This window comes from Falco punctatus, assembly GCF_963210335.1.
Source record: "Falco punctatus genome assembly, contig: scaffold_91, whole genome shotgun sequence".
Lineage (NCBI taxonomy): Eukaryota > Metazoa > Chordata > Aves > Falconiformes > Falconidae > Falco > Falco punctatus.
In genome coordinates, this window is record NW_027660237.1 from 7,422 (window position 1) to 29,385 (window position 21,964).

Here is a 21,964-nt window from a genome sequence, read left to right on the forward strand (position 1 = left end):
TGCCTGAGGCACACTGCAATTTCAGCTTCTTAACTCCCTGTCATTTAGAGCTTCAGTGGCAGAAACATGTGTCATCTCCAGCCAAGGCAGCACTGCGCATCCTGAATTTAAAGGCAAGGCAAATTCTGTAGAAGGGAACCAGGTTAGTGGGAAAACAAAACTGAGGCATAACTGAAGTAAACAGTGAAGTGAAGAAAGGGCTGTGTCAGAGAAATTCTTCTGTTTTGAAACAGTCTGCTGAACAGACAGAATACCAGGCAGCACAACCAGCAAAGCATTTCAAAACAGACTAAAACTATAATCTCTGATTTCTTCCCTCATGCTCCAACTTGCCTCCTGAATGGCACGGGACTCCTGCGGAAATGACAGCACAGACTGTGCATCTGGTGATTTTGCATTTGGAAACTGATTGAGATTTGCCACCCATTATTGTATGCAGAGGGATACATGCAGTTTTTCCCTTTTGTTACTTCCTGACTTCAAAGTCTTACGTTCCAATTCAATCCTCTTTTCTCAGATGCATGTTATGCACATGACACACTGCACCCGACTGAGAACAATTAAGCCCGCAGTTCTAAGTGAAATACTCACCTAGTCCTCCAGCAACTACTGCACCTCTGAGAACTCAGTTCCTTTCTTCTGAAGGACTCCAGAGAAGACCAGGTTTTAAGACTTCCCTGAATACACTGAACGTCAGGTGACTTGAGGCTACAGGCAGTGCCACTACAATTAGTCTCAGTTGTTCCCTAACTGGTGATTACAGGAAGAAACATCATAAAGAGATGTGCAGCTGGATTTAGTAACAGGGAGGTTATTCTTTTTTTCCTGTTTCTTCTTCAAAAAAAGAAACCACAACTGTTAAACCCTTTTCTTTTAAACTAGGACAGCTTTTTTCCTAGAAGGGGGATGGTTTCCTCCTTTGCCTTTTTCTTCTTGTAACATCTCGCTCCCATCTCTCTCTCTTTTTCCCCTGCCCTCACGTGCTCCCTGCTCCCTGTCCCTCTTGTTCCCTTGTCCTGGCTTTCTCCTTACTTCAGTTTTGTAGTGGATCCCTGAATTTCGCCTCCTTTCTGCTGCTTGCGTGCAGAATATTCCCTGCAGGTGGTACAGTACTAATTGCCTCCCACGTTCTTTATGCAGCGTTACGTCCACCCCTCTGACACAAAAAACACATTCGCAACGATACAGAAAAGTTCATCTCTTAACTGCCGCTGCTACGCACTACCTACACACCGCTTTGTCCATTTTTGTTTTGTTGTTTGGTTTGTTTTTTTCTTTTTCTTAAGCCAGGCACAGTATGCAGACACGTTATTTAAATGGATTCTTTCCAGTGTAGGTGGGACCACCGAACCGAGATAGACTTAAAAGTGAGCGAATGCTTCTCACATTCATTCAACAACAGAATATGCGAGGGACAGACACCGACTGAACAGGCAAGCTTGCCCATGCCTCAGTCCTATGCTAGGTGGGAAACGGATTACAACGACTGACATCTGGTTTCCAACTCTCATGATATCACATTTACGTGATATTACGTCTGTGAGGGATGTGCTATCATGCTGACTGCTAATTACAGGGCATACTTTGACCAGAGGTATGCAGAGGTTGCAGCTTTTTACCAAATTAGAAAGCTCTGTAGACTTCCTGAGGAGCAGTTACATATAACACCACATAGCAGGACCCACAAAATCAAATGCCTCCTATGCACAGCATACGTCCCGCACTCAAGTGAGAAGTTACGTGTCCTGTTCATACCATCCTAGTTTTGAAGCATCCCTTTGTTGGTATTGTACTAAAACAAGTTCCGGTGAAGAAACTGCTAGCATGAACATCAGTGAAGGAGGAAAAGGTGTCTCAAAGAAAGATGTCTGATGGGATTTTGCACTCATCATAAAGTTCACTGTTTTAAAAAAGGTCATCCACAGAATGGCTTGGGTTGGAAGGGACCTTAAAGATCATCCAGTTCCAACCCCCCTGCCATGGGCAGGGACACCTTCCACTAGACCGGGTTGCTCCAAGCGCCACCCAGCCTGGCCTTGAGCACTGCCAGGGATGGGGCATCAGCACTAAATTTTACTGAAGAGCTTCTCTGGCAGCTTCCTATGCCACAGTATTCTTCATCACAGTTTCTCTTGCAAAAGAATGTTGTTACGCAGTCTGTCATTTAGATCTCAGTATTTTTTGGTCTTTGAGCACTTCTGGAAATTTGTATAACCCTGATGACCAAAAGTCTTCGTTTCTACCACCTAGTTGTGTACTGTTTTGATGAGCAATTTGGTTTAGCATATCAGAGCATATGGTTTGGAACTAGAAATGGATTCTAACTTTAGACTGAAAAGCACAACCTTGCTTACAGATACTCTTCAACACTAGTTGAGAACAGTATTTAAAAACGCTTACCTTAGCCACATAGGCTTCAACTCTGTTTCTTGATGGTAACGTATTCACGGTCGGGGTTAGGAAGCTTCCTGCTAGATTTAGACTTCTATTCAGTGCCGGACTGTTGCTAATATGTCCCAGTTCAGTTGAATACAGAACTGGACCACTGACAGCGCTGCTTGCAGTTAAAGGTTTGCTTCTATGGCACTCCTGAAGGAGCTTATTGTTGGCTTCTGCTAGTCTCTCATTAGCTCTGAAACATTCAGAAGCATACAAAGAATTATCTTTGGTAATAAGACTTCCGCAAAGTTACCCTCCAGGTCTTTGATTATTATCTGACTTCTGAAAGTGGAAGGGATTAAGAGAGTCCAAAAAAATCTCCATAACTGGATCTGGGTTTTTTTTGGAGAGCCTATTTCTAAGTAGTCACTCTACCTGCAAGAAGCAGCAAGAGTTAACCAATACTTTGGGCTTCTCAGCATTAAGGCCTCAAAGCAGTCTGTGCACACCGTGTGTTTACATAGCTCTTCCTGAAAGGTACATCACCTGCATAAGAACTCTGGGCTACCCTTCCTTTCCCAAAGAAAGCTGAAACCTATGACATGCGACTAAAATGGAAGCCAAAAGATTTTTGTTGTTCTTCTTCATAGCATCAAATGCCGTTCTCTGAAGGGCCTATCCTTATTCAAGCAGTAAAGGACATGACATTATCTTTTCTGCCATACTTAGAGTAAGAAGAGGAGATTAGAGACTGGCAAAAAGGCTGCCTGGTAAAACAAACTCAACTTCAAAAATATCCTATTAACGCCCATGATCGGTGCTGTTACTGCTGGAACACTGAAGAGAAATGAAGATAGTTCCAAAGAACAGGGGGGACCCTTAAGGTACTTTCATCACAAATATGCTATCTTATGCATAATGCTGACCAGATGTAGAAAAGGTATTTAATGAAGAAAACTGCTTGAGGAAAAAGTAGTATCTTATTATCACCCCAAAAGAGCAGGGACTTACCTTTCCAGTTTTTTTGCTAGGCATCTTCCATTTTTAACTTCCTCCAGGTACAGGTCTTTGTACTTTTCCGCTTCTGCCTGTGCGGATTCTTTTTGAAAAATACTGTCTCGTTGGGTATTTTTTATCCTGTCCAATTCACGTTCGAGGTCTCCAATTCTGTGTTCTAGCTGGTTTGTCAGCAAAGCATGACGACTGGCTCTGATTTGTTCTAATCTGTCCTGGGAGGCTGCCTGCATCTGAAGTAGATACACACTTTCAACCACCGCAAAGAAAAAGAGAACTCTCCTCGCCAGTCAATTGCGTGTGCCCAGTTTCAAGGGCCCAGCTCTATTCAGCGAGGCAACTGTGCCTCCTCACTGCCATCAGCGACCAGGGCACAACCCTGGAACTACCACACCAAATGATTCTTTTCATTCAGAAAGAACCCCCATCTTAGCACTATTACTCATCAAAGCTACTGATGGAAGAACACTATCTCTGTAGGACAGGGCATAGCATTCCTCAAAGAAATCATGGAGATGCCGCACCCCCAGCCCCCACCCTGCAGCTTTGGTGACTTCTTTTCTGAGCGTTGCCCCTTGTGCAATGACTACGGAAGATGTGTATGGCTGGCTGTGACAACTCTTAAGTTGCAATACCCATTCAAGGATAAACAATGACAACAAGACCTAAACAATGAGAACAAGACCAGTGGGCAGTGATACCCCTCCAAGAACTGCAAAATGAAAACCTACCTCGGGCAAGTTTTTGATTCAGGGCCTGCAGGCACACTGCACGCACATGAAAGCATCTTGCCCAACCATATTCCCTTCTCCCACTGCCCTTCAGGAAAAACAGAAGTACAGCGTAACACATGGAATCAGGCACCACCACCACCCCTAAAAATGACAACCAAAACAGAAGTCTATAACAGACACACATAAGAAATTAACTTACCTGCAAAAACAGATTGACTTCTTGCAGTTTTTGCCTTATTTCTTGTGCAGCTCGTTCTTCCACCTCTCTTTTGTATTGTTCTATTTGGCTGCGATCCACCATGTTAGTCTCCATATGGTGTTTGAGATTAGCCACCTCTTCTTTCAGCTGGCTTTTGCTCTTTTCCAGTTTTTCATGGCTCCCACGCATGGTGGACAACTCCTCTCGCAAATCATGATTTTCTGCTTCTAGCTGCATGCCTTTTTTAGACTCTATCTCCAGCTGCTGGGAAAGTTCATCAACCTGTAGACAGGAAAGGGGAAAAAAACAGGGAACTCAGAGGGATCTAAAATTAGTCAAATCTGTGAAAATTGGTAAAGGAGTTGGCCATCAACACTGTATTTATCATCTGCTGATTCAGTGTTAAAACAAAAGCGAAACCAGGCTCTTCTTTTAAAACAAGAACAGCTTTCACATCATTTCTGACAGCATTCCTCAGGTTCCCATCCTTCCTCAGTTCTGCAGTGGGTCACAGACCAAGAGGTACCAAACCAGCGGCATTACACCCGCAGGGCTAGGCTGAAAAGCACTAGGGCTATTCTTCTGCGAGATGTTCATACGATCATAGGAAATCAAACACACCCATACCCAGTTACATCACAGCCACATTCTGGTTTCATCAGAAAAAAGCCCCATGTATCATGCTTCAGAGGAACTGTCACATGCTGTCACACGGTCAAAGCTTCGTCACAGAACTGACAAGACAAGAAACGGATACCCTTTCCTTCCATTACGCTAATAGATCTGGAAATAGTGGTTCAGAACACCGCTTTTGCAGCAGTGGTGGCAGAAGACAGTCTCTTTAGGTCAAAGCTACGGTTTGTTTTCAAAAGATTTCCAGGAAATATCAGACTTCCCATAGGTCCCAATGGTCAACTACAGCTTCTATCCCCTTCTTTCCCCCTCCAGAAACATCCATCGTCTATACCTATTAACCATAAAACATGATATCCCATCATCTTTTGGTTTTAAAAAAGTGGGGGAAACCAGCAGAGTCAACACTTGAAAGTCTCTAAAATACGTAGAAACTTTACACTTATTTAAAATTGCTGAAACGTAATTCCATTCCCTGTCATTCAAAATAACTCTTCCAACAGGAACACAAATATGCTGCTAACCTGTGAACTAAAAATGAGCCACTCTCAAGGCAGTTGACTCATTCTACAATAGTATCTTCTAAAAAGGAGCATAACTTTGAAACACAGCTACTTTAGCAACAAATGAGCGGAGAAGCAGATAAAAGGTTCCATGCTACCAAACAGCCAGAGCAACCTCAAAAGCGTTTCTGGGTCTCCAAGACCAGGAAAGACGGACTGAGTCAGCTACTAGTAAGCAATAAGTTACTGCATTCATTTTTTCTGCATCACCTCACACTGCATCGTGCCCTGCGAAGCAAAGACACCATTCCGAAAAGCAAACCCCCACCTGCCTCCTGCTCAACTCGTGCCTGAGACAGGCTTCAGGGGGTGACCTTGGGCAAGGCCAACTGCACAGAGTTGTTCCGAGTGACGGTGGCGTTACTCCCCTCTCTTCCGAGAGGGAATGCATCCGTCGGAGCCCGACGATGCTGCCACGGCCTCAAGCTGCAGCCAGGCCTGTGCTGGGCCTTCACTGCTCTCAGCCCTGGCCCTCACCCATGGACGTGACGTCCCAGTAGGACTGCAGACCTGCCCATCCCTATGGACCGGCCTGGTGATCTGCACTCTTGGAGGACTCTGCTTACTGTCCCCAGAACTGTCCCCAGAACTCTTCTGCTCTTCTTGGTGAGGGCCTGTGGGGCTGATCCCTGGCCTGTGTGGTCACAGACCCTGCCAGCCTTGCTGTGGCTCTTGCTTTGCCCTTCCTCTGCAGGACAGCCTACCCCTGATGCGCCCTCGCAGATACTGCTGTGTACGTAACACTTCCATCTTTACCCCTAAGAGCTACATCAGTATTACAGTCGCCTACTACTGTGACCATAGAAGGAACATCAAAAACCAGCCAAATAATTTCAGAAATACAGCCAAGAAAACAAAAGTCAAAGTCAACAACATGAAAAGAAGTACGAAGAAAGAACAGAGGTTCCAAAAGAAAAACCACCACCACCAAAATAACCCAAACAAAGCAAAGCTCACCTTTGCTCTTAATCTGTCAGCTTCATTGACCATTTCAGAATACCCGTTCTTCACTTCTCCCTGCAAATTCAGCTGGGACAGTCCCCCTCTCGCCTCATACACCCTTAGTTCCTTCGTAGCTCTGCTCAGCAGCCTCTTCAACCTGCACAGCAAATTAGGCACAAAAACAATGAAGCAAAGAAACAAAACTGGACTTTTTCACATACTCTCATGTAAACAGCACAGACACAGCTTGCTTCATCTTTAACATGCTTGACACACCAGGAATTACCAGGAAAAACCAGTATTCCTGTGCCACATACGCTTGGAGAGTCCAGATTTCACCTGAAAAGAGGAATGAAAGACTCCCTTTTTGCCCGGAGAACTGCAGGGCAACCTGCATCTGCAGTTGTTTTGGCAGCTATTGAAAACTAGGGGCTGGTGTACAGAAGTACCTTGCAAGAACTAACACGAGGCTGGCATCTGCTCACAGTTAGGTACACCTATTTTTTACATTACAGTTCAATAAAACATGACTTCTACGCAGGGATACCTCTTCACCACGCTAAAAAGCCGTACCTCTTACAGTCTTTCTGCAGATCGAGGTTTCTTTTCATTTCTTGGTCCAGACGTAGTTCAACTGCGTGTTTCAACTCTACCAGCTTCTTCACCTCCTTTCTTTCACTCTCGCACTTTCAAAAGAGAAAAGAAAGATGTATCACACACACAGAGCACAGGAAAAATACCTACGTACCGTCTGTGCATCTGGCGCTCTCCACAGAGAAGCTGCCGGACGTCTCTATCCGTTAGCCACGTTCCACAGAATGCCACGGGACAGAATTCCTGAGGATATTCCATCCCTTCAGGTTTCACATCAAACAGACCAATACGTAACTACAGAAACAGATGCCCTCGCTGAAGCAAAGGCCATCCTCTTCTAGACAAAAAGGTGGAAAAGATGCTGGAGAACACTTTTGGCAGTGCCTCTGCTCACAGTAGGGATTACGTAGGAATGCACTTCATGGGCCAACACTGACCCATCTAAAGCTTTCATGGGATCTTCCACCAACCAGCAGGCAGGGGCTTGTGGAGGAATCTGATCTTTTGGAGTTCTTCAACATTTTATGAACTAAGTAAGAAGAATCACCTTTCTTGATCAAAGCTTAGACTTGGATACCTTTTTTCTGCTCTCTGCTTAGATCTGAGGACTAACATCCCGTTTGCCAAAACCTTCCGCAATTCCGAGAGAAACATAACAAACCAGAACAAATCAGTATTCTTTGGTCCCATGCACATAACATACCAGGTACACTGTAGAAACAAAATAATTTCAAGAATGGACAAACTTTGAATTGTTCTTTCTAAGCATATCCTTTACCTCTCTTTCTACTTTGTCAGTCTCGTATTCGAAGACTTGTTCCCTTAAATCAGTACACTTGGCATTTAAATCCTTGTTTTGCTCTTCTATGAGATAAATTTGCTTTTCCCTATCAGCTCTGAGTTTGTTCAGAGTATCATTAAACCGGTCCTGCACATCATTCACTACTTCTTCTTTCATGATCCTCTTGCTCTGTGTATCTTCCAGCTGCTGACGCAGTAAAGGGTTTTCACTCTGGAGCTGGGCCAATCGCTCCTGCAAGGACTCCTGTTTTATTACAAGTTCGCTTACTGGATCTTTCTCAAGTTGTTGAGCACGATCACATTCCTTTGCCTGACGCTGGGCTTGACTTAATTCTTTTTGTGCCATTTCTACAAGCAAAGTTTTTTCTCTGAGGGTTTGCTCCAACTGGTGAAGCTCATTTTCTAGCCTATTAGCTTTGCTTTCAGCTTTACACAGCTGCTGAGACAAGCTCTTGTTGGCTTCTTGTGTGTCGGAGAGGTCATGATGGAGCTTGTCTTGCAAGCGATGCCATTCATCACGTTCTCTGTGAAATCTTTGTTCAGCATCCTTTTCTGATGACCGATGACGTTCAAGTTCTTGAACAGCAGCATTCAGGCGGGAATGAAATGATTTGATTTCTGTCTCTAGTCTGTCTTTGCTTTCGTTTGTCTGCTCAAGTCTGGAAGTCAGCACTGCAGATTCTGTCTTTAGTAAGTCCAGCTGTGCATTGTACTGAAGAACCGTTTGTGTTAATGCTTCCTTGTTCAGTTTAAGACCTTGAAAGAAAAAAATGAAGCTCTCAAAAAGGAACTTATTTTCCTCTAAAGATTTTCCTTCTTCCTCCTGGTGCCTAAGTCTTACTTGATTGATTTCTAGCCTTAGCACAGCAATCTCATCTTGTAGTAACTGATTCTTGTACAACAGATCCTTTTCTCTCTCAGTGTTGGATTCCTGAATGACAGGGAACATGAATAAAGAGCCAATTGGGAAATGAATCTACAAAAAAAACTTCAGCAATAAACTGCATTTTAACATTTCTAATACTGAAGCATGACTTCAAGGATGAAGTTTCAGGCAATAAGCTACTCTGTGAACCCACGCACATGTACAATGTACGTACACAACGGAAGTGCAACATATCCTTAAAACCTAAATGAACATCCCAAATACACAATACCCCCTTAAACCTACAACCAAATAATAAAATTATTTAAAACATCTCAAGTGTAAAGCTTTTAAAATGACAGTGCTTTCTTGTATGTGCATGCCTTTATAATATTGCCTTTAAGGTTGAATTAGTTGTGCTACAGATCTGGTAAAAACAAGGCTAGAAAGGGTATTTTCCTTCTCAAATGTCTTCTGAACACTTATCCTTTTGTGTTACTGGAAGTTAGCTATGAAACTCAATCACCCCCGGAATGCAATAGTCCTGTATATTCCCTCTTTATTATATGTTTAACTTTTTTCGACTTAAACACACTCATCCTACATTTATTGGGCAGCACAGCCAAGAACAAACAAGGCTTCAAAGCACTGCACATTCTCAGGAAATTCAGTAAACTCTTTTCAAGATCTTTTTGAATACAGTGTTTATGGTTGCTTTTTCTCCTCCAGTTACTCTAACTCCTACAGAGAGTTGAATTCATTGTTGATATTCGATCATAAAATTTCAGTATGTGGAGGTGGAAAAGAAAGGCATACTTGAAGTAAGTAAGTTCAATAAGGGAATAACTAAAAAAAAAAAAAAAAAAAAAGAAGTAATGGAAACACAAACACTGTCAAACAACTTTCTTCCTGGTCAACCTTGACATAGGTAGCTAGCTGTCTCATTGCTAGAAACCCTAAAAAGTGATAATAAAATGTCTGTGAAATGACAAATAACAGATAGGTTAAGAAACGGGGTAAATAGTGTGTTCTATTAGTTTCCAACTTGCACAAGTAATTCAGGTACATACAGGAGTGATGCTGCTTTCCAGAACTTTTAAAGACGTAAGAGAAAACAGGAAAGGTATTTACACAGTTAAGTTACACCGGTAAACAGTAAATAAACCATCAAGAAACACGGGAAGTTATATAAGATTTGTTATGACTTTAAAACAAATATGGTGAAATCTGAATTATTCGAAAAAAAATATCTGCTTCCCTCTGAATTTTTTCCTATAGATCTTCTTGTCTCTTCTTCTAGTTCCATTTGTCTCCCAAGGTGGTTGTTCAAAATTCCTTCTTGAAGGGCTCTGGCCCTCTTTTCCTGAGAGCGCTGTGTCTGTGTTTCATCACGTTCCTCTTCAACCTACAGTAATACAACTGCTTGCATCTCGAGAAAAATCAGAGCTAGCAATACATCTTCCCACTCTCCCCAGAATACCTGAAAAGATTTTTGATTCCCCACAGCTATGATAATCCACCTATAAAGAATAAATTTTAATTTTCTTCTGAAAATTTAAGAAGAAGAAATACAGGATGTTTTGTAGTAATTTCGAAAAAAGTCAGGCTTTGCCTGAAATACAAATGAAACCTAAATTCTGAAAAAGAAAAAAAGGATTAATAAACTGCAAAGCCAAAAAAGCCCAACAAAACAAAACAACAACAGACCAATTGTGAACCAACTGTTCTCTACTGCCCTCAAAATTTGGCAATAGTTATCCAATGCCTCTTCCATGAACAAAGCACCTCCTTCTCTAGGCATACTGGAATACAAGTGAAAAGAAGCAGAAAAGAAAGTGTTTAATTCATTATTTAATATACCTGTTTCAAGAGCTTTCTCAGTGTTCTTATCTCCATTTCTAAATTCCTTGAGTGTAACTCAAGTTTCTGTTTCTCCTCCCTTTCTTTACAATATTGATCTTCTTTCCTTTGCAGTTTTTCTCTCATTTTCTCACAGAGCACTTCTACTCTGAGTCTCTTTGCTTCTTCTTGTTTCAAAGAACACCTGGGATGTAACAGAGTATTTGAGAAACAAAAGCACTGATACAAAAGTAGATGTTCCACATGATGAACTTGCAGAGACAACTCAAACCATAAAAAAACTTAAATGTTTCCAGATTCCATATTTTTACTGTACTTCTCAACTTTTTAAAGAATTCTAACTTCATTCCATTGTCCACGGTATCAGTTGTACAAAATACGGAAATAAACCATTGATTGATTTACCAGTTTTTTGTAAGGTTACACAGGGAAATGCACACTAGTGTGTACACTTCTGTCATAAAAAAATAAATCCTCTTCATATTAAAGCCATTATGTTGAAAAAGGAGTTTGTAGTCTCATCGGATCAAAGCATCATAAACTCTTACTATGGTTAATATACATTTTCTTAGTATACTGAGCCTACATATTACGGATTCAGTGACCAGAAGTAATACTGGTGAATCAGCACGCCACTTATCTATGGCAACAATTTTTCAGCAAGCCTTCTGTAAGGCTGCCCACAGACAGAACAAGCAGTTTCTGTTTACTCGAGAAGGATGTCAGTGTTCAAAACCAGATTCAGAAATGCATGGGGTTTAAGCTGAATACGATTAAAACCAGGTTTAAAACCTCAGTGGATCTACCTCTGGGAGAAACTACAGCAATTTCATTTTGAAGCTGACTTACAAGGAAAGCCTTATGGAAGGTCAGCTTCTTTACCAACTGAAACAATCAGCAATGAGCACTGACATGGTAAAAAACGGTCCATGGTGTGCCCATGGTACCCAAACAAGAAAGCTGCTTTGTGTTTGATCATTATTTTGACTATTTTTTCCCATATATTCACAACAGTGAACAAGAAAAAAAAAATCAAGTGTCAACGTAAGGGAAGAACTGCCAATTGAAAGCCTGCTTTAGAAATTCTGCAAGACAAGAATCAACCACCACTAAAATTACTTGAAAGACTGACAGAAACATTTGTATTTGAATGGCGTATATTGCAAGGAGAAAGCTTTACATGTAGTTTCTAGTGTAATTTCGCAAAAAGTGTAACTTTTGAAAGTATAAATTTAACGCTGCTTGGAGAATTCACTTAGAATGAAAATACTACTTCTTTATACTTGACAGATGTTTGAGGATTTTGAACACCTGCTGAAGTCAAACCCAGGCCAAGCTGGGACCGGCCTCGTCTTCCTCGTACCCCCCTCCCCCGCGCTGGGAGGCCCAACTCCCCCAGGCCCAGCTCCCGCAGCCTCCCCTCACAGGGCTGGTGCTCCTGCCCCCGGGCCAGCCCGGCATCTCCCTGCCGACCTCACACGGACTGGGCAAGATCTCCTGGGCTGGGCGGCCAAACACCGGGCCCCGGGCTCGAGACACAGCTCAGCAAGCCCTGCGGAGGGGTGGGCACTCACTGCCCCCAGTGCCCTGGCACTGCTGCCCTCCATACAGCCCAGGCCGCTGCGGGCCGCCCCAGCTGCCAGCTCACGGTGGCTCCTGCTGAGCTCGCTCTCTGCCTGGGCCGCTCCCCAGCCACGCCGTCCCACCGGGGATCACCACAAGGAGATCTCCCCTCCCAGGCCAGGGCTCTGCAGTTGTCCTTGCTGAACTGCCTACGGTGCCTGCTGGCCACCCCTGTCTGACGTGATGTCAACAGCAATGAGAAACCTCACGCCTCCGGGTCTAGCTCAGGAGTGTGGGGAAAGGGGCAATCCCAAACTTGACCTTTCCAACAAACAAACAGGTAAGCAAACAAATGCTCTAAGCTCTGGTTTGACTTGCACTGGGTGGAGTTACCAGAAACCCTAGTATTATAGGCCCACTGAAGCCGCAAGGACAAAATGAAAAAAAAAAACCACCACCCAACCATCTCTCAAATCTCTCTTATAAATCTGATTTCCCCATACACACTCTCTTGCTCTCTTCTCTTGCTAGCAAACAAAGTTAGAACAACATCCAGAACATTGTACATGGAGCTGATATCCGGACGTTTTTCTCCTCTCACATTATGTACCTCATAGCATAACTGGCCCACGGGATTCAAAAAACCCAAACCCAAAAGACTGGAAACTTCTCATCCTGTTGCCTGCACCATCAGTGTCTTTCGGAACAAAACCACTGACAAGATAATACATTATCAGACCACAATTTACATACTTAAGGCTTTGGATATCCCTTTTCCATTCTGCTTCTTGGTGAGCCAATACAGATTTCAAATCTTGAGTCTTCTCCGCTCTGAACCGTGACTCCCTCTTTTCATCTCCCAATTCCCTTACTTCGAGTGAGAGAGCTGTATACCGATTTGTCCCACGTTCTATTCTCTGTTCATATACAAGAAGTATGTTTCGCAGTTTCAACAAAGTAGCAGAACCTGTTTTGAGACAGAAAAGACACAAAGCTGCACAAATACTGCCCAATGCTGTTCAATGCTTTGCTGCATTAGGTGCAGGTGGCAGGTCTCGGTAGCGGGAAGGTCCCTGTGAGAAGGAGCCAGGGGTCGTCCCGTGCTGGACATGGACGGTTTCGATGGACCCACCGCAGGGCACAGCTGAGCCTCTCAGCCGTGCTGGCAGCTCCTCAGGAAAAACAAACGTAGGAAAGGGCGAAACCACCACACGGGCAGAGAAGGGGAAAAGCATGTGAAAACCAGCCCCGCAAACGAACACCCAGGTCAGCGAAGGAGGAGGGAGAGGTGCTGCTCCAGGTGCCAGAGCAGAGATTCCCCTGCAGCCCCTGAGAGAACCATGCTGGAGCAGATACCCACAGCGCAGTGCTGCGCAGGACCCCGTGCCAGAGCAGGCGGATCCTTCCCGAAGGACCTGCGACCCATGGAGGGCCCAGGCTGGAGGAGATTTTCCCCAAAGGACTGCAGCCTGGGGGAGGACTCACACTGGAGCAGGGAAAAGGGACAAGGAAGGAGCAGCAGAGAGAAACTGCTACGTCCCGACTGCAGACCGCAGCCTCCCCGTGCTGCCTGGGGAGGTGGCAGGGAAGGAGCGCAGCAGAGCTTGAGCAGGGGGGGTGCCGACGTGTCCTTCTCAGGTTTGGGGTCTTTGTTTCTCACTATCCAAATGTATTTTAATCGGTGGAGTCTGTTTTGCCAGTGACAGTCACTGGGAAGTGACAGCCCTGCCTTCACACTGACCCACAAGCTTTTTCACCCCGTTTTGTCAAGGAGGGGCAGTGGCAGCACTGGGCGGGGAGTTTGGCCTTCGGCCAAGGTTAACACTTGCCTGATGAAATTTTAGCATAGTTTAAGAGCCCTAGTAAGTGATGCTTATGTTTATATAATGCCGTGTGCATATATGCAAGCATCTTATGACAGTTGAAATTTGTTATATATATGTACTTATTATTTTTAAGCAAAGCCATTATTTTGCTTTGTCATTAGCTGTTGAGGGGTGTGCTGGTTGTGGCTGGGATAGTGTTAATTTTCTTCACAGTCGCTGGTACAGGGCCAAGTTTTACAGCTGTGCCGCAAACAGGGTTGGTAGCACGGGGATGTGTTCCTTATGGCCCAGCAGCGCTCACACAGAGCCAAGGCCTTTTCTGCTCCTCACCCCACCCCACCAGCCAGCAGGCTGGGGGTACGCAAGGAGCCGGGCCGGGACACAGCTGGGACAGCTGACCCCAGCTGACCCAAGGGATGTGCCATGCCACGCGGCATCATGCTCAGCATATAAAGCTGGGGGAGGACGAAGGAAGGGAGGGACATCCAGAGTGATGGCACTTTGTCTTCCCAAGTATTTGTTATGCGTGATGGAGCCCTGCTGTCCTGGAGATGGCTGAACACCCGCCTGCCCATGGGATGTGCTGGATGAATTCCTTGCTTTGCTTTGCTTGCGTGCGTGGTTTTTGCTATTGAACTGTTTTCATGCCGACCCATGAGTTTTCTCACTTTTCCCTTTCCGATGCTCTCCCCCACCCCACTGGGGTGGAACAAGTGAGTGGCTGTGTGGTGCTTAGGTGTTTAGGTGTGGCTGGGCTTAAACCACATCAGGGGGATATAAAGAAGAAAAAGCTCTTGCTGACTTTTGATGACCGCATTAGAAGGAGCTGAACTGTACTTTGCAAGAAACTGCTTCTCCAGCTCTGACTAGACAGAGAACCAATGATAATGTAAGGCACTTGGCTGATAATACAGGCAACATCTCGGGTCAGGTGACAGTTTCACAGCTTTTGAGGGGGATCTCTAATCATAAAGAGATACTATATCAAAAAAACAATACTTAGGAGTGCATACAAAGAAACCATGTTTTAAGGGGAACTTGTAACAGCTGAAGACGGTGACTTGAAAACATACCGGTATGATCCACACGAAGCTGTTCTAACAGCAGCATAGCCTCCTTGTAGGTTGAAGTTCGTAATTCCACATCCTCTGAAGTTGGGTCAGATGAGCGAGTTAAACCAGGGTCATCAGTTACTTCCACTGGGATGCTGACCTACAAAAAATACAGTACTTTCTGTAATTCCACTTTCTAGTATTACAGACCATTACAAATGCATGAATGATTCATTCTCTCCTTCACAGCCCACAGATTTGTCTCAAATACAATAAAGCTGCATACCAGCAGCAATTTGTACATCTGGTTGATCACTACATAAACACTGCTCCCATCTAAGTGATTAAAAGTTGATAGAAACTGTTTATCAAGAACTTCGTTTTACAGTACCTTGTTCTTTTCACTCCCAGTTGTTGCTGCAGGTCTAGAAAACAGAAATATATTTCAGTACTGGAATGCTTACATTGCAGTATGAATAATACCTGAAGTTCGTTTGAAAACCTCATTTCAGAAGTGAATTAAACTAAAATCTGGTATAGTAACTTCGCTAGATATAGTTCAAGACTGAAACAATTATTGTGTGCTATTAATGTCTACCGGAAGGCTAATTTTTCCGCAAGATATTAAGCAAATAGTTGAAATAACTGTTCCCTAAACTTCACGCAAAGTGACAGAAATCTTACAGCTACAGACATGTAGCTATACGCTTACGTGCATTCCCTGTTTAATACCAGGGGTTTAGCTCCCTTCAGTACCGAGAATCCTTCTCCTACAGGTCAAAGAACTGTAATTTTGGATTCTCTGGTGTCCTGGGTCTGGCTGGGATGCAGTTTATTTTCTTCACAGCAGCCCACACAGGGCTGTGTGTTAGATTTCTGACCAAAACAGTGTTGATAACACACCAGATTTTTAGCTAGGGCTGAACAGTGTCAACAACTTCTTTTTCTCACTTTGCCACAACCCGCACAAGTAAGTTCAGGGTGGGCAAGAAGTCAGGAGGGTACACAGCTGCAAGAGAAAAGGTGGAGCGGGGAGCAGGGCAAAAAATCCTGAGATACCTGCAGTGAAAGAGTGATGTTGCTTTTCTGTAAGTCTCTCCTCGCCCTTTTTAAACACATAAAATACTTCTAGGCCTGTGCACACACTCATGTAATTAATCAGAATTTGTGCACAGTGACCTTATCATTAACTTGGCCAGCATGCTCAAAGCACTCTAAACAACAGCAAAGTGTTTGTCAACACAAAGTGCACCAGGTAGTGTGGTCACAAGAAAGAACAAAAATCTTCATATGCATCAGGTTTACAAAAAGCCTCAACACACAACAAAACCCCAAACTTGCCTCTAGCTCTTAGGCCAATTTACATCATTAAGTAAGTTTTGTTTTCAACGTTCCTTTTATGCATACCTTCCTTCATCCTCAGATGTTTCACTGGAAGTGCTATCATCCCGTACTTGACCATGATTGCCACTGGAAGAGCTCATCTGCTGATGAGCCTTCTGCTTTGAAGGCTGCCTTCTACTTTTCTTTGCAACTTTGGCATTCAGGGCAATTTTACTGCATTAAACAGAAAGGGGAAAAAAAAGTAAATCACCAAGTGAGTAGGCTTACAAAAAATATTTCTGTGAAACAGACATAAGATGATGTCCAGAAACGACTGAGACAAAAAATATCTACTATAAAAACACAGACTTGACTGCAAAGATCGTGGAAGATACCCAAGTACTTAAAAAACCTGCCCCTAGGAGTGAGGGGGACACGTGGAATCTGAGCTAGAGCCAGGTTAAGCTGGAATACCTATAATATCCATGTTACAGAAAGCATCTAGAGCAGAGATTCCTTTGAAGGACAGACAGGAAAAAACTCCTGCTTTAGGTTTACATAAAAATACGTGTGCCTTCTTTAGACTTTTGAGATTCGTTTGGTAATGTCATCTTTTCCCCTCTCCCGACAAAGGGCATATTAACTTAATGAAAAGGAAAACACCAACTGCACGGAGATCACTAAAATCACCTAGAAAAGGGAGTAGTAGCAAACCCCAGGTTCCTACTTTTCTTTTCTAGGTGGCCATTTCCTACAAAAATAACTGCTTTTTCCAGTCTTCAGTTCTGGTTTTGAAGATGCATTTTGCCTCAGTATTGACAAGGAAATCACAGGAATTTGGGTGGGGGGTTTATTTTTTATTTCCTTTTCTTTTTTTAGAGCAGGCAATAGATTTGAATATCGTGAGCGTTGTGTTTTCTAAAAAGACATTTTCTTCACTTTTGGAGAAGCAGTGGACTACTCACTATGGCTTTCACCACTGAGGAAACTACTTCACCTACCACAGTATTAGAAAACCTAAGACACTTACATAGTACTACAAATAAGAACTAGAGATCATTTCCTTAGCTTACCATTTCATTGGCATTTCAATCAATTTTGAGCTCTCCCCAGATGAAAAATTCTTTTTGTCTTTTTCTTCTATAGTGTTTTCATTCTCCATTTTCAAACAGTCATTCTTCCTTACAGTAATCTTTTGTTTCATTTGCCGATTAGTGATGTTGTCTGATGGTATATTTAATTTACCAAGACATTCCTGTTTCGCCACCGCCTGCACTTTTGAAATTCTTCGTTTGCTTTTTTCCTTCTCAACCTATAAAAAGAAAGTTAAGCTTCATGTATTTCTTAGTAGTTCTAAAAGACAGAAACACCACATCCAAGATTGATTAATTCAGGGTTTACCCCTGAAATAATATAACATTAGAGAAGCCTTTTCACAAAATTACACTACAAAGCGTATCATGTCATTGAAAGTGCTTTGAATTCACTCATGATTAAAGATAACAAGAAGACAGCCCTTAGAAAGAAAACAATAGTGTCTCTTAAAACATGAGAACAACAATGAAGTGAAAGCATTACTGATGGACAACGAGTTAGGAGGACTGCACAATGTCAGTTGTAACACCACCAGAAAAGAATATCAAGTGGAACTGCGCTGGGCTCCTGCTCCCTGAACAAGGGGAGAAAAGAAAAAAAAAGATCCCAAACCCACAAACACAAATGGTTTCACAGGAAAGAGGAATTTTAGTGAAAGGCAATGAAGACACACCACGCAGATATCACAGCACATGAATTATTAGTCAAGACCCTGTTCAGAAGCTATTTTCATTCTTTGATTCAGAATCAGAACCGATGGAGTTCTATGGATTTCTTCTTAAGGCAATGTAGTGATAACTACTTGCACTGGAACCCAGTGCCACCTGCTGTTAAACTGGAGCAATAATGCATTCCGTTTTCCAAAAATGAGGAAAAAGACAACTCTCCACTGCTCTCTTTGTTCACAAGTAACATTTCCATTAGAACAAACCCCAATTTGTAGGAAGCATCCTCCTTTAATGATGAACAGCTAAAGTGAACAGGACCGTTGATCCAGAGCGAGATTAAAGAATAAAGAGTAGCAGGTGAACTACCTCTTCTGGCAGCTGTACCTTCTCTTTCTCCAAAGCCAGGAATACTATTTGCAGCATTCCTACCTTACCCTTAAATCTTCCCGTATCTTGGTTTAGTTCTTCATCAAGATTCCTTTTCAGCATGACGTATGATTGCTGAGCATTTGCAAAAAGACTTTCCATTTCTGCTTCTCCTATTTTGTCGATAAAGCAGTCCCTGGGAAAGTCATCACTAAATCCAGAGTCTTTTCCAAGTTCCCTCTCTGTTACAAAAAGTGCATTTTCACCACGTGGAGAAACTGTCTTATTGTAGGAATAATATCAGAAATGTCATCCAAAAGACTGGGTTTTAAGCTGTATCTCGGGGAGTATTCAGGACCTCCCACTACGTTTCTACTACTTCCATTTGCTAGAGGCACCTTTGTATCATCCATATTATTTGTGCAATCTTCTTCATCTGTACTCCAGGTATCTTCCATGTTTGCATTTCAGTTATCTTGATCAGGAAGGACACCAAGACTCGGATTACAGTTTCCATTTTGGGTACTTTTCCACCTAGCGTAAGTTTAATGTCTCCAAATTCACCTTTACTTTCTAAGCTGTTACTCGATTCTGTTGCATGAGATGAAACAGCATGAGAACTCTTCAGCTCAGCACTGAAGCCATCTTCTGACATTTCTTCCACAAGGGAAGGAGTTTTCCCACTTTCATTAATTTCACCAAGCAGCTGCTTTAGTTCTGCTGTAACGTTTTTAAAACTTGTTTTCAATTCCCTCTTCTCATTTTCAACCCACATTCTTGCATCTCTTTCTTTCCAAGGTTTTGGACTTAGAACTGCTTGTCAGCACCGTGCAATTCCTCATTTTCTGCTGTGAAATTTCTGATGTGAAAATTTCTGCCTTATCAGTGTGATTTTCATGTGCTGTTTTTTCTATCAAGTTGATAGTTTCTCAAATATATTTATCCTTAAGTAAACAGGTACAGACAGAAAGATTATCAAGAAAAATTACTACAGTTAATCTATGCAATTTCTGTTGCAAACTCATCCTATAATAGAAATAAGGCATTTTGAAAGCCATTTTCACTACAAAAATCAAGGGACACTAAATGAAAGGTTCACTGCACACCATCTTCTTAACAAGAGAAGGACTCAGAGACAGCGGTTTCTTGGGTTAGGTTTGCCTAGGCATTAGGGTTGCTTTTACCTTTTCGCCTGCTTGCTTGCTGTAACTGCCGGCATTTGTCACAGAGCATGTTTATTTTTCATGTTTTATTGCTTTAATACCGTTTTTCATTAAAACTGCCAACATTTTTCTCACCCACCCTCCTCCCTCCATCGCGCTCTACCGTCTGGCATTGTACAGTCCCCGGCCACCTAAGCTAACCCAACGGGAATGAACATGACAAGCTTCTTACCGTTCACCACACAGAGAACTGGCTAAGGGAGGATTATTTCTTCACCCAAGCTTCAGAAATAATAAATTCCACTCCAAGGTGCAAAGGAAAGGATTTATTAGGGAAACCTGCCTGCTCCTGCCCTCATCCCAGGAATCAGGAACCCAAGCTCGCAGGAAAACCGCACCATGCCTTAACCCTACCCAGCGCCCTCAAGTCCCTGTCCCCACGCTCTGTTTCTCAACAGCTCCGACTGCTTCTGCCCCGTGTCACAGTCCTGCCCACACGCCCCTTCCCCTCGTGGTGCCTCCTGAAGAGGGCCTGCAGCCTTGGTGTCCCAGCGGGCTGAGACCGTCACGCTCCTCGCGCTCCTCTCGTCAGCCAGGCCCTGTTCTCCCGCGGCAAAGACCCCTCCGCTCACAAGAGGGAAGGAGCACCTCAGCCAGACACCACCTGTCTCACCCTCCCCCTTCCCAAGCTCACTGGCCAACTACTACCACCTTGCAACAGGCTTAAGTCCTGCGCTTTGCCTGCTAGAATTAGGCACGTCCCTCTCTCGTGACGCCCGGCTGTGGGGTGGAAATCATTTGCTACGCTGTCCCTTCGGGTGTTCCAGAGGACGCCAGACCCCGCTGTGCAGCCCTGCCCCGCACGCCCGCCACAAGCAGGACGCCTGCCTTATTCCCCTCTAGGATACCCTCCGAGAAAACCCTTTTCAAACACTTCACGTGGCCAAACAAGAGCGTATTTTGCAGAGGCTGGGGAAGCCTCAGAAAGGTCACCACATTTCAAGGTGTTCTCTTTGATCTTTGTCTTACAAAAGAGGAATACCGGCGTGTTTCATCAAACAGATCAGCATATTATAGACAAATCTCCCTCTTCACTTGAACGTGCATTTCGCACAGGCAAAAAAAACCCCACATGCAGCTTCCTACCATACAATTTGATATGCGTCATCACCCCCATCATGTAACATGGGCACCACAATTTTGCTTAGAAGATAGACTTCAGTATTTTGTGGATGCAGGAGAGCTGTGACACCTCTCCTGTCTGCACAACACAGACTGAATAAGCTTTTCTGCTCAACTGTATCTGCCTGAAAGCGGGATAAAAGCAGACCTGCGAGCACCCAGGGTTTTGTACTGCCCTTCTAAGGATGCAAGTCACATTCTCTGTTCAGAGTACGTAGGTGTCTTCGTCTTTTGGATTCTGTTTCAGAGTGCAGTCACTTTAAAATTAGGCGCCATGCTGCTAGAATGAAAAGCAACCCTTAACTCCTCTTCAGCCTTGCCCGTCATGGTCAACAGGAAAGATTTCAGCAGCAGCTATTTGAGTCTGATGTCTCCCTTTTTAGGTAAGATTTTAACAACATTGGAGCCCCTAAGAATCCTTTCCCATAGGGTTTAATCAGTCTTGACATTTCTGTATGATGGGTACAGAACAAGGAAGAAGCAGGAAAGGTGAAAGGCTACAGTGTTCTTCTACCTTCAAAATTCCAGTTCTCATCCTGTCAGTAACTCTAGTCAGTAATTATTTTTCCAACCACTGGAAAAATAACTCAAAAAACATCAACTAAAAAGCTAAGGACTTCTCCCATTAGCTGTTGCAAGTAAAATTTCTTCTTTTCTTGGAGCAGTAATTCATGAGTCTATTTTCTGTGTTACTGGCTTCTGTCAACACTGCGAAAGAGGATGACTCCTCATTGTCAAGAGTTCTTCACTTTTAGCACAGGGAGAAATTCTTAGTTAAAACACTGGCAGAACCCTACTCCAAGGCTTCTGAAGAGCCAGTCATTCAAAAAAAAGTATATAAAAAATTCACAGGGTAAACCAGATTCCAGTATTTTTGCCTGTCATTCCCCCACCTTTTACTCTGTCTGCTCTCTAGCTAGCATTGAAAGATGACTTCTCGTCATCGTAGTTCTTTCCACTTAGTCTTTACCTCTCCACTCTATTCTGAGACTTCCCTCTTCATAAATTGTACATAATGTACATAACGACTTTTTGCAGATTACAGTGGACAGCAGCTACTTTGCTATACAGAAAACATGAGAACACCGCTATTTTATTTTGACTCAAAAATAATTTTAAGAATGTATTACTATGAGTCAGTA

At 43.4% G+C, this 21,964-nt stretch overlaps 1 protein-coding gene across 1 annotated transcript; it reads right to left on the reverse strand.

Moving 5' to 3' along the window:
- Positions 1 to 1,583: 1,583 nt before the first annotated feature.
- Positions 1,584 to 20,725, reverse strand: LOC308057426 (uncharacterized protein). Its single transcript, XM_080411532.1, has 11 exons — positions 17,422 to 20,725; positions 16,433 to 16,582; positions 15,417 to 15,450; positions 15,047 to 15,185; positions 12,901 to 13,114; positions 10,585 to 10,768; positions 7,038 to 7,150; positions 6,480 to 6,621; positions 4,327 to 4,608; positions 3,391 to 3,626; positions 1,584 to 2,632 (listed from the first exon to the last, which is right to left on the reverse strand). Exons 1-11 carry the CDS (start codon positions 17,550 to 17,552, stop codon positions 2,308 to 2,310), a joined length of 1,950 nt encoding a protein of 649 aa, XP_080267658.1. The 5' UTR covers positions 17,553 to 20,725; the 3' UTR covers positions 1,584 to 2,307.
- Positions 20,726 to 21,964: the final 1,239 nt, after the last annotated feature.